Source organism: Cygnus olor, chromosome 7 (genome assembly GCF_009769625.2).
Source record: "Cygnus olor isolate bCygOlo1 chromosome 7, bCygOlo1.pri.v2, whole genome shotgun sequence".
In the NCBI taxonomy this organism is placed as follows: Eukaryota; Metazoa; Chordata; class Aves; order Anseriformes; family Anatidae; genus Cygnus; species Cygnus olor.
The window spans coordinates 2,194,621-2,210,645 of record NC_049175.1 but is presented as its reverse complement, the minus strand read 5'-3'; the positions used below and the strand labels follow the sequence as shown (position 1 = coordinate 2,210,645).

The 16,025-nt window shown below is 36.0% G+C and overlaps 1 protein-coding gene across 5 annotated transcripts in view; it reads right to left on the bottom strand.

Annotated features, from left to right (window-relative positions):
* The window catches only part of LRMDA (leucine rich melanocyte differentiation associated), a 691,516-nt gene that overhangs the window by 323,845 nt on the left and 351,646 nt on the right, over positions 1–16,025 (bottom strand). Inside the window, exon 2 of one of the 5 annotated variants that reach the window (XM_040564608.1) lies at positions 5,462–5,580. The exons of the other annotated variants lie outside the window; for them this stretch is intronic. Within the exon in view, the coding sequence (XP_040420542.1) occupies positions 5,462–5,493 (32 nt within the window). The 5' untranslated portion in view covers positions 5,494–5,580. The remainder of the gene's footprint in view (positions 1–5,461; positions 5,581–16,025) is intronic. 5 annotated transcript variants of the gene reach the window in all.

Sequence of the window (16,025 nt, the reverse complement as noted above, 5' to 3'; positions counted from 1 at the left end):
TTGCCTTAATTGTTACGCTAGAAGATGTCCTCTATGTTTTGTCTCGGGAGAAAAGATCTTTCTGTCTAAATGCCATTATGTGTCATCCTAGCTGAGCCTCCTGCCTAGCGGGGACATTGAAGTTGTACAGCAGGAGCCGCTTCTCAGGCTTTAAGAACTACAGTAAATCTTCAAACAATTTATCCAAACAAAGGCCAGTGTGTGGAGAGAAAAATACACGGGAAGCAGATGAATAAGCAACATCAATTATGGGGGGGTTGACCTTTCTGCCCCACACCATGGCACAGATTTCACACCAAATCGCAGCAGATTGAAGTTGACATGCCTGGAGTGAAAACACTGGTCCTCACAATGTTGCCACTCTACATTCACAGAGCTGTAGTAGCGAGAGGAGGGAGAAAATGAAGAGAAGGGGAGGGGTGTGTGAATGAAAAATCACGCATAATGGACCTGGGTTTATTTTACAGAGAACAAAATGGCTCAATTTCAGCACTTAGGCTGTCGAAATTGGCTAGTGTGAGATAAGAGAGGTTCATCCAAGGGGACACTTGAATCAGGTGGCTTCAGTAACATGACCTAGGAGAAAGGATGGGGAGAATAAAGGCAGTTCTTAAAAACTTGTTGATGTTGTTAAAGAGCACACCATTTCACATGTTATATACATATATACGTATATAATTTTCTGTACACGATTACAGCAGCTGAGATTTGCCTCCAGTCAAAACAGAAGTGACCGGCCTAAAACTATTTTTACAGTAGCAAAAAAAATACTCTCATGCAGCATTATTTTGCCACAACACAAATGCAATTTAACAATAACAAATCTGCCTACAGTTATCATAGCTACATTTTGAAAGATTCACGCCCTACCCCAGGAAGAAATTGCCTTTACAGCCAAGGAAAAGCCAGACTGACTAATGTATACTTCAAACTACCTCAATTAAAATTCAGGTTTTGGCCTTTAAAACAGTCTATTTAAAGATTTCTTTTTCTAGATTGTCCGTAGACAGATGATTATTAAATATTTATAAGTCTTTGAAAAGGATTGAGTGCTTTTGCTTTGTTTATTGTGCAAAGCTCCCCCTCCCTCTTCTTTCCCCCACTCCTTCTTTGAGGGATCTATGAGTGATCATTTTATTTGAATACTTCATCAGTTGGTTAGTGCAAAGACAGATCAGTGAACCCTACGCAGGCCATTTCACATCAATGGAATCTGTTAACACGGCTGCAATAATAGCCCAAGGTTTAATATGGAGTCAGATCAACAGCTTTTGTCTCATTCCGGAACATTTCAATATACAAACTGCTACTATTTCTTATTGATGGAACTAAACACCAGTTCTGGTTCAGACTGGAAAAGATTAAAAATAGATGAGCTTACAATAACATTTCCATTGATACTAATCTTGGTTACTGTTATTATAAAAATTCAGTATCAATTTACCAGTAAATTTTACTGCTTAACTCGGAAGTAAATGTTTAAGGATTAATATTTGTGATGTCAGACCTTGGAAAAGTAAACATTTGCTTATTGATGGTGATAGCACTCTGAATTGGATTTTTCAGTTTTCATCGCTGTCAATAAAGCTACCACCTTTTTCCCAAGTATCACATATCTAACACACTCTTGCAAAGTCCTCATATCTTAGATGTCCATTCAATTTGGATGAAAAAGAACTGTGAAGGAAAAGTCACAGCACATGTAAATATACCACTGTGCTTTCTCAAAAATCTGCAAATAATTTTAGAATCTGCCAATGAAATCTCATAACATGACCACACATTTTAGATTCTCTCCTGCTACTAGGAAAAAACACCTTTGCCCTTTATAGGTAAGTTACCTGCAAATAACTATCCTAAATACACCCTTCTATTTTAAATGTAATGTATCACGTAGTACAACAAAGGGACTAATTGCAAATGTTAGCACACCTTATAACTTCACAGTCAGGACCAATGTTACTAGAGAGTTGAGAGCCACTTTCATAAACTTCAGAAGCCTGTCAGGCTGGCAATACAAATTTAATGATTTCTAAATACAGCAATATTATAAATTATTTGATTAGGCCCTATCTATCCCCATGAGCTATCCCCATCTTGAGAACTGCTGTCCACCTGTGAAAGCATAATGAGCAACAATACCTTTCTGCTGAGACTGACCAAGAGCTCTCACAATAGCTGTCAGAGGTCATCTAGAAAGCACTGTAACTAGAATTTACAATGGTGGCAGCTACAGGGTAGACAAATTGCAAACTCTGAGTGCATAAAGTTCAGTACAGTGTTCTGATCTCTAATGCCCTGGATTTCTTTAAGCAAACATTGCCCTTGCATCTTTTTAATTACTTTTTCTAATTACTCTTTTTTTGATTTTTGATTTTTTTTTTTTTTTTGAGAAAATTATTTGATGGAGAGCTTTTGGTCTGGTTTATGTCTGTTGCTGAAACTATACTGCCTCTTTGCCTTTGAGCACACCTAGATAAGAGTCTGACTACCCTACCTGTCATGAATCTTGAAAAGGAGGACTCCAAGAAATTCTGTTATTCCCCCTCTAATTCACAACAGGTTGGTATCACTTTTGCTCCTTCCCTATCAATTCCACATATTGTGCCAGCTGGTCTGCTGGTTGGCTGATATATTTAAACCACCTGGTTCTTTGATGCTCTGCCACAGTGACAAGCATCTCAAAACACATTGTAGCTCTCCAGCCCTCCCAAGCACAGTGAACCAAGGAGCTTCACCCTCAAATTGTAACTTATAGGCTACAGTCAGGAGGTAAACCTTTCACTATTACAACGTAAACGGGACAAGACTAATCATCAGGAAAGACAAATTAAGGCCGACACCCTGTGCAAGATCAATCCTTGTTAGTCAGCCATCCAGCCGGAGGCACATTTGATAGGAGCTCTGAGGAATCCTGAGCTCTGGAAAAAACGCTGAGGAGGGCTCATTGCCAAAAATGGACCTTGAAAAGAACCAAGAAAGGAAAACCTGAGCATTACTTAGTACTCTTGGGTACCCTGTTGTCTAAACTACCTCCCACAGAAGCACAATATTTTCAGTTTAAAACTATTATAATCACAAGGTCTGTCACGTCTGTAAAAAAAAAAAAAATGGAAACCCAAACCAACCTGCTCAGCTGACAGACGAAAGTGAAAACTCTCAAAAGATGAAGGCAGCTTCCGCAATCATATGGAACTGCTTGGCCCTTTTGCCTCTGCTATTGTTCCTTTTTATTTGATTAGATTGAAATCAAAGAGCCGGGGGTTAAGGAGAGACTTTTTCTGTTTCATGCTGAGCTTGGGTCATTTTCCACATTACACAGGCAGGCATCCTAGAAGGGAGATTGCTAAGAAAACAAACACGAAAGGGTTGTGCATATCCTGTCTGAACTAATCCTCTCTGCATCAGTCCTACAAGTAATATGGTCCCAAGTCTACAGCATACTAGTATATTCACACAGGTATCAATACATACACAGATAATACACATATACAAGTACATATTCACGTGTGAAGGTATATATTAGTATGTCCTACACAGAGAACAGACATAGAACAGACATAGGTTCAGTAAAACAGATTCTCCAAGCTACATCTACAGTCCATTATTTTAAAAGTTGCCAGTCATTTGACAGGACTAATACTTATGCAAGGCATAGTAGTAGAAACTGTCTTCATTTCTAAGATTTCACACATTCCCTAATTAATTCAAGGGGACTTACAGTTTTAGATAACATTCTTCCTTTTATCACTTGCCATCTAGCAGTTGGTATAATGTCAACACTTACATCTTTTTTTCCAACTGAAATCATTTTTAAAACATTTTTATCCTAAAATGTTCACCTCGATTTTTCAAAAATTATCTTAAAGATAAGAGATTTCTTTCCATTTCAGTCCCACAACAACGAGAATGTCAGCACAGCTTTTTTGACAGACAAATTATTGAATCAAAGAAAGAATATGCCATTAAGCCCACAGGTTACGAAGTGTCAGGAACGGTTTAAAGAGATATCCCATTTATCTTCAAAACATGCACGGAATGTCACTAATGTGTGTTTATCATGTATAATCAGACAAAGAAAATATCGAAATAAAGTACTCCTGCATACAATAGAAGTCTCCTTCCATCTCTCAAGATATCAGTGCTATTCAAATAGAATAATAATGATGAAACCTCCTTTCTTGAAAATGGAAATCAAGTGAAATGTAGATAGAAATGATTTTTTTGTAGTTGATGTACATTTCTAAAGTGCATTAACAGGAAATCCAGAACTTTTTAGGTCAATTATATTGTCAGTATTGTCAATGCCACTGAAATGAATACCTAAGCAGTGCATATTCTTGCTGAAACAGGGTTAGAGAAGAAATCCTGTATTCAATTACTTGAAGGAAAGCAACTGCAGGCACACACTTAAAGGTTTGCTTTGTTCCCAACTTATTTTTATTTTTAATCAATCAAAACGCATCCAAGAAACATATAATTATATATGTTTTAAAAATCCACACTCTACATTGTTTACCTTTTTAATTTTTGTTTTCCATTTGGCATCTATTTCTTAAAGCCTATTTTTGGTAGCCAAGTGCATCACAAAACACTAACTCAATGCTTTCATAATCAATTTTCCAAGACATGATGTGACAGGTTCTCAGAGTTAACTAACATATAGGCTTAGTGTGAGAATAGTAGGCAAAGGTTTTTTAAACATCTGAAAGGTATCGGAAATCAAAATGGTGATGACATATTGATGGGATAGGAGTTTTTGCCAGGTGAGCTGAATAAATGTATCAGCTGAACCCTTTGGAACATGTAATTACTCATCCAAACAAAAATTTTAAACAAAAGTATTCCTGTAGATTTGCGAACTACAGTTCCAGCAGCAGACAAAACGTGTACCTGCTCTTCTGCCCATTCCAGTACTATTTATGTGAACAAATTTCTTTTACCTTACACACAGTTTTAAGGAGGTCATATAGATAGCAAAGTGTTCTCTATGAGACGGTGAAAAAAATAAGGAGTAGGTTATGTAGAACACCACAGAGTAAAGCAAAAATTGCTGACCAAAACCAAACCAGAACAAAACCAACATGTGACATCTTCCACATACAGGAGATTTCCAACTAGTCTCATAATTAACCGAAAAAGCAAGAGGCCTCTAAATAGACCTACGATACCTTTTGTGACACCCTCACAGCAGTATGTTTTGTATTTCAGTGAATGGCTATGACCCCCTCTGTCCATTTATCTCAGACACAGCTCAGTGTCTTCACCCACTGACCAACTGTACCTGCCTCAACAGGGCTCTCTCTCAAGTCAGGATCTACATTCTTTCTACTGCAGTGCTGATAAGAAGCACACCCTTTATCCGCAAGGCAGTGCTCCCGCACCCTCTTGACAAATGCCCTATATCCAGTCTATCATCCTGCCATGCAATTACATATACATGCATGTCCCAATCACTTACATCATCCTGAGGTCCAGCATCTTCACTGTCATGCACAAATCTTGCTCAAAGGACAGAAAACCCTGAAACAGAAAGGATGTTCCCCAGAAGATAAAGAGGAGATGCAGAAGGAGGGAAGCCTGTCCAAGAGAGCAACAATAGAAAGAGCAAATAAGCAATCAAAGCTTCTGAGAATAACTGGAAAAAATAACAGTGAGAGAGACAGCAAGAGATAAAGACAAAGCAAAGGCATACAAGGGAAGGGACCACCACAAAGTCCCATTAAGCTGTGTTTCACACTCGCCGCTGGGCCTTTCTCCTTGAATAAGGCGCCAGCCACAGCGTGATGCCTCAAGAGGCTGTAATGCTGCACTTCAGCAAGAGTTGTGTGACTTTATCAGCTGCCTTCATCCTGTACAACCAGTTCACCTAGCTATTCAGGCACATTTTGTAATGGTATTCAATCTCTGTTATTTGTACCACTAAGTAAGGACTTATTTATTAAGTTACAGAGTTAAATCTTTTCGGTGTGTGCCTTCTCTTTTCCAGTCTGCAGCTCCTCTCAAGAACTGGAAGGAAAAAACAGCAGAAAGGAAGAAAGGAGCAATCACGTAGAAGTTTAAGTGTGTTCAGGAGAAACTCAGCAGTAATATAGAGGTTGACTGTTTCTAAACAGTGCATTTTAAACAGTTCTTAATTTCACCTTGGTTTATTCAGATATGCTACTGACAATTCTTTTGGTCGAAACTGGTCAAATTGCTCCTTTAAAACACTTAAGTCTTGTTTTCCCAAGACTTAAGAGATCGGATTATATTCCTCTCAGGACCATATGAAAAGCAATTGCAGTAAAGAAAAAAAATCCACTTAATGTATCTTTGTGTGTTTCTAGGACATATATACTCTGTACATGCACAAACATGCTAGTAATACATGTTGAGATTTTTTTTATTATTATTTTTTAAAAGCTATAAACAATTCTTTATACCCAGAGAATTGTTTTTGGAGAATATACATGGAAGTATATACATTCTTTTTTAATAACAAAAGTAATGTTTTTCATGTATTCTAAACCACAGTATATTTCTATTTTTTTAATCGCATTCACTTGCAATATACAAAACCTAATTCTTTTCTAATAACAAAACCTAAATATTTTCCAATATAGTAATCATTGTGACCATAAATACACATACTGTGCCTTGCAAGCCTAAGTTCAAAGTAGCCAGAAAATTAGTGCCTACAGCACTGTTGTTTCTGAGGTTCTGGTATGTTTAGGTCAGGTTTTAATATGTTGATCTTTGCAAAAATAACACAGAGCTTCACTGAATGTCTTTACTGAGCCATGAATCTGTACATATAAGGTGGGGAAAAACAGAGGCACAGGTTGAGTCTTAACGGGACAATTCTATCAACTTGCCTGAGTCAGATTCTTTAAAAAAAAGAAAAATCAGAATCTTATTTTTCTATGTTTTCTTTGCCAAGAAATTCAGTTTGAGATGGCAGAAGGTCTTTGGACATGCACACTGATATGCATCAATGCAGGCCAGAACATTTACCCAAGGAATAACTAGCACCGAAAATTTAAAATATGTTACTTGCACCAAAATCTACAATATTAGCATTATTTCCATTGTGGACCTCTCTTTACTTACTAATCCCCACTTTCGCAACAGAAATTCCCTGTTATAAAAAAAATGGTTTATTTTGTCACTGAGGAGTTTGAAAAACTCCTGTAAATAAACTCAGGTGAAGTCAGTCTATGTATCTGACAATACATAGGACTGAAGGATTTGCCAAACATTAAGCATTCACTCACTCTACAAATCAATTCCTACAAGATGAAGCTACATTAAGTTCACAAACAGAACTTTGGCCAAATATTTCATTATAAATTTCCCAATTGCCATTTGCACCAAAATCTCATGACTTAAGTTTAGAACTGGAAGCAATCTTCCCAAAAGCCGCTGGTTCACTCCACATTTTCCTATGGAAAGATTACTGATAACTAAGCCACTCTGTGGTCCCTTGCAATATACTAGAGGATGTGATGCTTCCAATATGGCATGATAAACTCGTATTATAGGATGTTCTGCTATACTCACTGCCTTCAATATTCTGAAAATACAAGATTTAGATGAACATCCAACCTCCTGGATAGAGGCAGGTTAAAAGATACACACACACGCATATATACACACACATACGGATTAAAAAAAATGAAATACAATAGAAAAGTAAATAAAAAATAAATCAAAAGAACGGTATAAGACAGCATTCAACTCTTTGCCTCTTGAAAATTTAAATGAATACTCCTTGAGAGCAAACTACAAAATGCTAACCTTGAAGTGCTGAGTGGCAGAAAGAATTATGGGTTATTGTACTGTCAAAATGCCAGACAGCTGTATGTTGAGTTACTGTGTTATTTAGACAATCAGAAACTTGGAAGCTAATGTGACATATTTTTTTCAGTGTGAAAGCTCCTGACATGCGTCATGATAATTTCTAAAGGGACAAAGTGTTATATAAAAAACATAGTGCCTTTATGAAACTGCCTCACAGGTACAACACCATTGCAAGTAGAATTCATGTTAAAAAAATATAGATAAATAGGATATATTCAGGACATGACTGAAATTGCTATTACATGGTTTGTTTGTTCATTTGTTCTATAAATTTTATTCTTGTCATATTTGGAGGTACTGATATATATAGAGAGACGAGAATTAGCTAGCCATGTCCTTTATATCATTACTCAGAAATGTTTCTAATTTTATCCCCAAAAGAGTAAACCTGTCTTTAAATATTTCCTGAAGAGAAAATGTGCCACACCACCTACTTTGAAAATGCCCAAAATCACTGCCATTGTGAACCAATGTGGCTCAGAAGGCTCCAAACACTTTCATGATCCATTCCTTCCATTCAGAAGACTCAGTATTCTCTGTATCTAAAATTAACTTAGGCTTCATCACAGGAATACTAAATGCTGATATTCCATTATGAGGTTAGGTTGGCTTAATATTAATGGATCAAAACTGCACTAGGATTGTCACTCACAGGTCATCGTTCCCCATGCTGTCTTGAGCAACACTAAGGAAATGCTTCAGAATAGACTAGGCAGAAGTTAGGTTTTTATTTCAACTTGAATTTGGTTCTAACTCTGAAACAAGTTTCTTCACCATTTCCAAACACCCTTGTATCAAACAAATGATATCTTTATTGTTCATATAATCTTGCCAATACTGACGTTTGTTGGTTTTTTTTGTTTCTTGACACCAATGACACCCCATACCAGACTGCATAATCTAGTCACCTTTCAAATGAAAGTATAATTAATTTATCCAACTGCAAATGTAACCACACACACACTTTTTAACTGCTATTATAAAGGCAAAGCTCTGTACATACCTTTTCTAGACAACTGAATTATTTTCATCATCTTTTCTTATTTGTGCTTATTCTAACATAAAGCTATCATAATATTTCCTTGCTGCATTCATGAGTTTTTCCACATCTTGTGCCATTTATTATCACTGTTCTGTGAACTCTTTCCTGTTCTGTAATATCTCTTTCAAAAAGAAGAGGTTGTACTTTATAACATGGCTAAACGTAAAGTTATTCTTGTAGAAGCACAGAACACAACTGGACACACTGCCATGTGGAGTCCTTCCAAGCCTCTGAAAAGACCTCAGTGTAATGATGGCTAATCAACTCTTCCTGAGTTACACAACACAACACTGTGGTCAGAAGGGATTACCGGATGACTGAATGGGTATTTACAGGAATATTAAGAACGAATAAGGAAACTATTTTTATATCTGGAACAAGTGCAAGGAAGATGTGAGCATAATTTTCCACTGTAACATCCCCAATTAGAGAAGGTTGATAAACTTGAAAGGGTTTGTAAAAGAATTGCAAGAGAAGTTTAGAATGGTAGATAACATGGCCTATATCAATTTATTTCAACCCTAGTAAGATATCACAAAGGAGTGCCAGTTAGCAAATGTGTATAAAGAGCATAAAACTTGAGTTATGCATTCTTCAATGCAAAAGAGAGCATATCAAGATTGAATTCCTAGAGAATGAAGGTAGCCAACTCCAGACTGGGAATAACAAGCAAGGTTTTTAATACAGATGTGTTTGGAGATCTCTTCAGTACTGTGGTTTTTGGTTGTTGGGTGTTTTTCTTGTTTTTCTCCTTTCTGCTTTTGGGGGGTGAGGCGAGTGGGAGGTGCCTTTTTTTCCTTTTTTTTTTTTTTTTTTTAATTTAAGCCAAAAAAGACATACTGTGTTTTACATCTGAACTACTTTGGGAAAGTTTTAGAATCTGTCATAGTCAAAGCCAAACTGTAATTGCAATAATTGCATACATTTATAAATCTAGAATTCAATATATCTTTGGAGGTAAGGCCACTCCACTGTGAAGTTTTAATAGCCTTTTTTATTCCTTCTTTCCTTCTACAGATTCTTGTTTTTCAGATGAAATAAAACTTGGATCAACCTCCGTAGCTGGACAGTTATATTAGAATTGTCAGATGTGTGAACAAGTACCATTATTTTTTCAAACTAATGTGAATTATTTTCACCAACAATGATTTTTATATGCTGTCACGTTGCTTACGCATCTATCCTAATTATACCTGAGAAAGGGTCTTATAACTAACCTGAAAAATATCACCAGCAACAAAATTATCCTATTGCTTACCCTCACTGGTACAGGGCTACAGAACAGTGAATTATGCTACCTCCAACCTTTCAGAACAGTGAAAATTAGCCACTTATTTCAATCTTTTGCTTTATGGTAATTTGCCAATTTTTGATCATGTCAAATTATGCCTACTATACTATTAATACTTGGGAGAGGGGGAGCTAGTAACCTCTTATTAAAGACCTCTGCCAATGCAAAACATTCATACAGAAAATACAATCAGCAGGACAACAGCCAAGTTTGAGGACAGTCAACAAGTGAACAAAATGCTTAATTATATTATATAAAGTAGAGGCCTGAAACAGGTGCTTTTAAGATCGCTTATTCAGCTGTTAAATGAATTTTATCAGAATATGCAGTACATTGCAGCCCATTGTTCTCTTTCTATATATACACATTGAGAGAACATTTATGACAGTAATGCGTTAGATATTTCCATTAGAAGTGTTTTCGGTCTTTTGTCATCACACTTGAAAAGAACAAAATCTTAGCATCTACAGTGCAAAGTTAAATAACTTATTTAGCAATTATATGCTTTTTTTTTTTAATAGATCTTTCTGAACTACCAGTTACTACTTCAGTTGATTGTTTCTAAATGCAACATGATCTAACATTACTCATCCCCAGCTGCACCCCAGTGATCATCAGACAAAATATTTTTGGTGCTCATTCTTTGTTTGAAACCAGAACAGAAATATTTGCTTGCTGTTCAAGCTCACAGTGCATTAAGAAAAATGTTGTTTACTTTTTAATTTTAAATTAGAAACAGGAAGAGGCCATTTTAATTTCTGTAAATTCCTATTTTTCATCCGCTCATTGGAAAGAGACCCAAGTTTCTCTTGTTCTCCATAACAAAGCAGACAAAGAAATGGTGGAATTAATGAAAGTAATACCATGTATTCATCACACCAATCTGTTCATTTTAGGAACAAGAGGAAAAATTTTCTTGTTATATTTTTAAACATATTTGCAATGTTAAAACCTGTTTATGTAAGGCAGAAATAAGATCACAACTTTAAAAGAATCTGTCTAGAGTAAGTTATTTTATATCTTGAAACTCCAAAAATAGAAGCATCAACAGAGATGTGTGTTTTAACATTAGAGGGAATCAAGAGAAGGAGCTTTCTTTAATTTGTTTACCTAGCACTTTTTACTCCAACACTGAAAATTTACAATGCACTTGCAAGCTTCGTGAAAACTACAATATTATCACTAACAATCTCATTATGACAAGCAAGGCATGATCAGCAACTTTAAAATAAATAACTATAAAAACAACAGGAAAAAAGCTACACATTGACTTAAGTGTTACACAAATACATTGGAATTATATACAAAATAATTCTGACAACAAAACCAAGCAATTTAGAAAAACATGCAGTCAGCATTGACAAACAGGCTGCCTCCCTACAAGTCTTGAAAAATTAAAGGCTTGACTGATTAAAAATATTTTCTTGCACTAGTGAGTAGTTGAATTCTTGATCAAATCACAAATCAGATGAAAATACATATATTTTCAGTATTTCAAATGGAATAACAAAGACATTAGACTGAATTTGCATGATTTCTTTCCTCTGATATCCTTAATTTCTTAAGGAAAGACATCAAAGTGGTATTTCTTATATCACATTCCACTAAAACCAAATAAATGAAAGCATAGCAATAATATTCTGTTGCTCTGATCCTTCCACAGAAAAAATACCTTATCTGGTATCATCTAGTCCTAGACACAGATTCAACCAGACAAAATCTATCACAGTTGCTTTAATAGTTATTAAACTGTAAACCCAAAATAGTGTTCAGCAGCTCTTTTCCACAATGTTTTTTGTCTTTAAAAAAAAAAAAAAAAAGAACACCACCACCACCATTGCAGCCAGATGCCCCAGATCCACACTGTCTCTAAGGGACCACAAAAGAAATGGCACTAGAAGTTTGAAGACTGCTATCTGTGTGGAATTTTTAAACCACTAACCTGTCTGAGTGAAGAGGCAGAGACCTCAATGTTGAAAACTTGCTTGATCTTCTTTAATTCCAAACATATGCTTCTTGTCAATGAGATTGGAGGAGGAAGGCTGGACTTCATCAGCATTTATACCTGATAGTTTCGTACCCCAGGAATTATTGGGCTACCATAAAAATGGTATTGAGAGCTGAATCTTATCTGAATTAAAGCTAACATTTCTACTAAAAGACATTTCAATTACGCCAGATCAGTTAAGGATTTTAAATGAGGAATGTCTCCTCTTCTTTCTTTTTTCCAGCTTATTAATTTTTATTTTTATTTGACAGTTAACCTAATGCTAAGATAATACTGTGTAACTTTAGTGCTTAAAATTGATATATAGCCATAGGGCATGCTTTGTGATGGATGGGCTCTGCTTTTATATGAAGAGCCATGGAATTTGATTACTATTGTTCATACTTAGCATTGATGATGAATATTTTCAAGATTAACATTTCATTGAATAAAGCACTACTAAAAAGAAAGTTACAAAAATACAGAAATGCCATTACCTTTAAAGAGCTTCTTTTACATGTTCCATACAGCATGAAAAGCTCAGCCAAATAAACAAAAGCTGTAGCGCTATTTACGTTACATACAATTGTTCCCTTTTTTTGCATCACCTCTTGATTTATAAATTCTACAACATTCGTCCATACTGATTCACACAGCTATCTCTGTCCTCTCCTGGCTTATCCTTTATTATATGCCCCACAATTGCTCATGGCTTAATTTTTTGTACAGTACTTGTATAAATAGAATGTCTTTCAAAGGCACTAATGCTTCTCCCTCTCTCTCAGTCTCTGTGGATCACTCAAAACATGGTAAGCTCCATTACAGGTTTCCCTGGGTTTGTACTCTTCCACTACTGACCACAGTCAGAGACAGATTATTGGACTGTATGGACCCTTGGTTTGAACGCATTATTGCCAGTATGTTCTATACTATAATTTAAAAAGAAAAAGATACTACTGATGAAAATGAAAGCTTCATGTGCTTTCCCCCCAGGAGAAAGGAAAAGGATGGGTTTTATTTCACAATGCCAGAGACTGTAAACTCCTTCCACGCTGTACCAGGCCAAGAACAGAAATCAGGCCTGTAAAGTGAAAACCAAACCATGTCAGAATTGCACGTCCCTGTCTTAGTTTCAGCTTTTGGATGTTCATATCTGACACAGAATGTGCACGTGCTACCTGCCCTGCCATACCACATGAGCTCAATCATTTGATGGGAACTCACTGTTGGATGGAGTACAGTATCAGCTTTCTGCAGAAAAACAGAGTCCATGACAGTGTATCCAATACATGAATCAGGTTATTTATTTTTATCTTCTACACAAATATTCCTAATCATTTTCCTTCATACGTAAAGTGCTTATTTCTTATTTATGGTTATAAACAAAAAGCTGTAAAATCATATTTTACAGACAATTGTTCTGATAGCAAAAGACACTTAACTTTAAGAATCACCATTCCTATTTCTATGCTCATTTCATTATAAAGGGGTTTACCATAAATACTGGAATTTGAATTCCACCCAAGTAATGCATTAATAGATACTAAACCATTAATAATTCCTGAACTTTTTCATAAATGGGCAAAGTCCAATAAATAAATGGGAGCTCTTACATGTCAGAGCAGGGTTAACAAGCGCCAAGGAGATTTCAAAGACAAACTGCGGGCAGTGGCTGCCAGAAGGTAAGATTCATAATGATGCCACGAATTCTGGGGACCCATTTTTTACTGTCCACTATGGCAAGTATCTAAAATTAAATGCTAAGTAGAAATTTGTCCTGAGCTCTGATATACAGTAGTTTAAGTAAACAATCTCTAAAATTAAAAACAGATTCTTGATAATAAATTCCAACATATCTTGATAACAGACAACCTTCCCTTATAAATCAAAACCCCTTCTTTCCTCACAGAAACCTTTACAAATTAGACCAGATGACTCACCTGAAATATTTCATCCATCTCCCTTCTTCAATGAATACCAGCAATTAATGCCCAGTTGGTAGAGTAACAAAGGAGAAATTTAAACATTAAATAAGAACTGAAAACAACTATAATATTAAGAAAAATGTGAGGCTCACCCAAGTGACACTATCCCGGATTTTCTATAACCTTAATGAAATCCTTTCAGGATAGTTAGTGGTATTTTGTTGCTTTTGTTTCATAACTCCTGTATTTTTACTAGTACCTAACACATTACATGAGACAAACAAAAGCTCTGACCAGGAGAGCTACGGCCTACCCAGAAGCAATACTACATTTCAGTTCTCAGCTCTTTTAACATTACTAACAAGAAGAATCAGAGGGAGATTTACTGAGGGGAAGGAGATTTGGCCTCTTCACTGTTAACACAACAACCTTGCTCTCTATCTCCCAAAACAACATTACAGTCCCCTTGTTGCTTGCACTCTCTGCTCCTTCCCAACCCAAGAGGGTTGAATCCAGCCATGTTGGATCATGTTGGACTGATCCACGTTGGATTGGTCATAAAATTAAAGCCAATGGTGCTCTAACCCAATTCAACCAGAAGAGAATGTTCCAGAACTGCTGTGGAGGTACAGAAACAAGACTGAAAATCTTTGAGATCTTCTAGTAACAATACTCATTTGCTATATACTTGTTTAGATAAAGTACAAAATACCTTTAGATAAAGGTACAGTGCTCTGAACCACCTGGTGGGTACAGAACAGCATATATTTGTAATACCATTGGCTGATCTCTAAATAACATTAGAATGTTACAGGACATCTGGAATATATCAAGTTCCTGGCGACACTGCTTTTTGAAAAGCTATGAAACAAAAATCAAAAAAGACCCAAAAGAAAAAGGGAAAAAGGGAAATAGTGAACAGTATCCAGAGCACTCAGTTTAAAGTCACAGCTTACAAATAGAGCCGAAAGCTTATTGCACAAAAAATGCACTTTTTAGAATCAGTATAACAAAATAAAATAAAAGCTCAAAGAACTTAGGTCAGCCAACCTTAGCTTTAACAAGAAAAAAAAAAAAGGTAGTTAGAGAGCTGGAACTATATTTTATCTGAAAAATATATTCAGAAATAATGACAAATACAACTGAACATGAAGAACAATCTTTTATCCTGCTTCTTAACAGATAATGACTTCAAGGTCATTCCATTAGTGATCACTGCAGCTTTTAAATGAAACACATATAACACTAATCCAATTAATGAAAGTATCCTACATCTCTTATACATGCTAACGTTGAATGAATGCTTAAACCTTGGTCATTCACCAGTGCATGCACTATAAGTCAAAATCAGAGAAGCACAATAATATTAGTGACAAGGTATGGGGCTGGTGGGACGTAGAAGAGGTGGCAAGTTGCCCTAGTATCTACAACCTCGGTTAATTTTAATGGTGTTTATAACATGCAGTGATGTTGGATGGGTGGTGTTAATGATTTTTCCCAGTGCTTAATTAAATGACTTACATTAACTTTGGAGAAATCAGTGGTTCATTCTCAAATTTCTGTGAGAGCTGCCTTTTTTGCTTTTTCTTTTCTCCATCCCCCCCCCCATGCAAATTGACTTGATATTCTGTGCAGTCTTTAATTTGTATTTTCCTTTCAATACTATAACTTTTTCTGTTCTCAGTCTTTTACCGTCTGTTACCACTCTGTATATAAATTGAGAAAACATCAAAACAAAAGTTTTCCAAAGGTATCTTATGTGAGGAGCCTTAAAATCATGATTTCTGGACAGGAGGCATGGAATGGCACTGCCTCAGCAGGAGTATGCCTGTGCAGATATTACTGCAAGATTCGGTGAATAATGCTTGCAGTGTTATTTAAGGGGATTCAATCTCTTAATTTGACTGGTACATGTAACACAGTAGGCACAAGACAAAT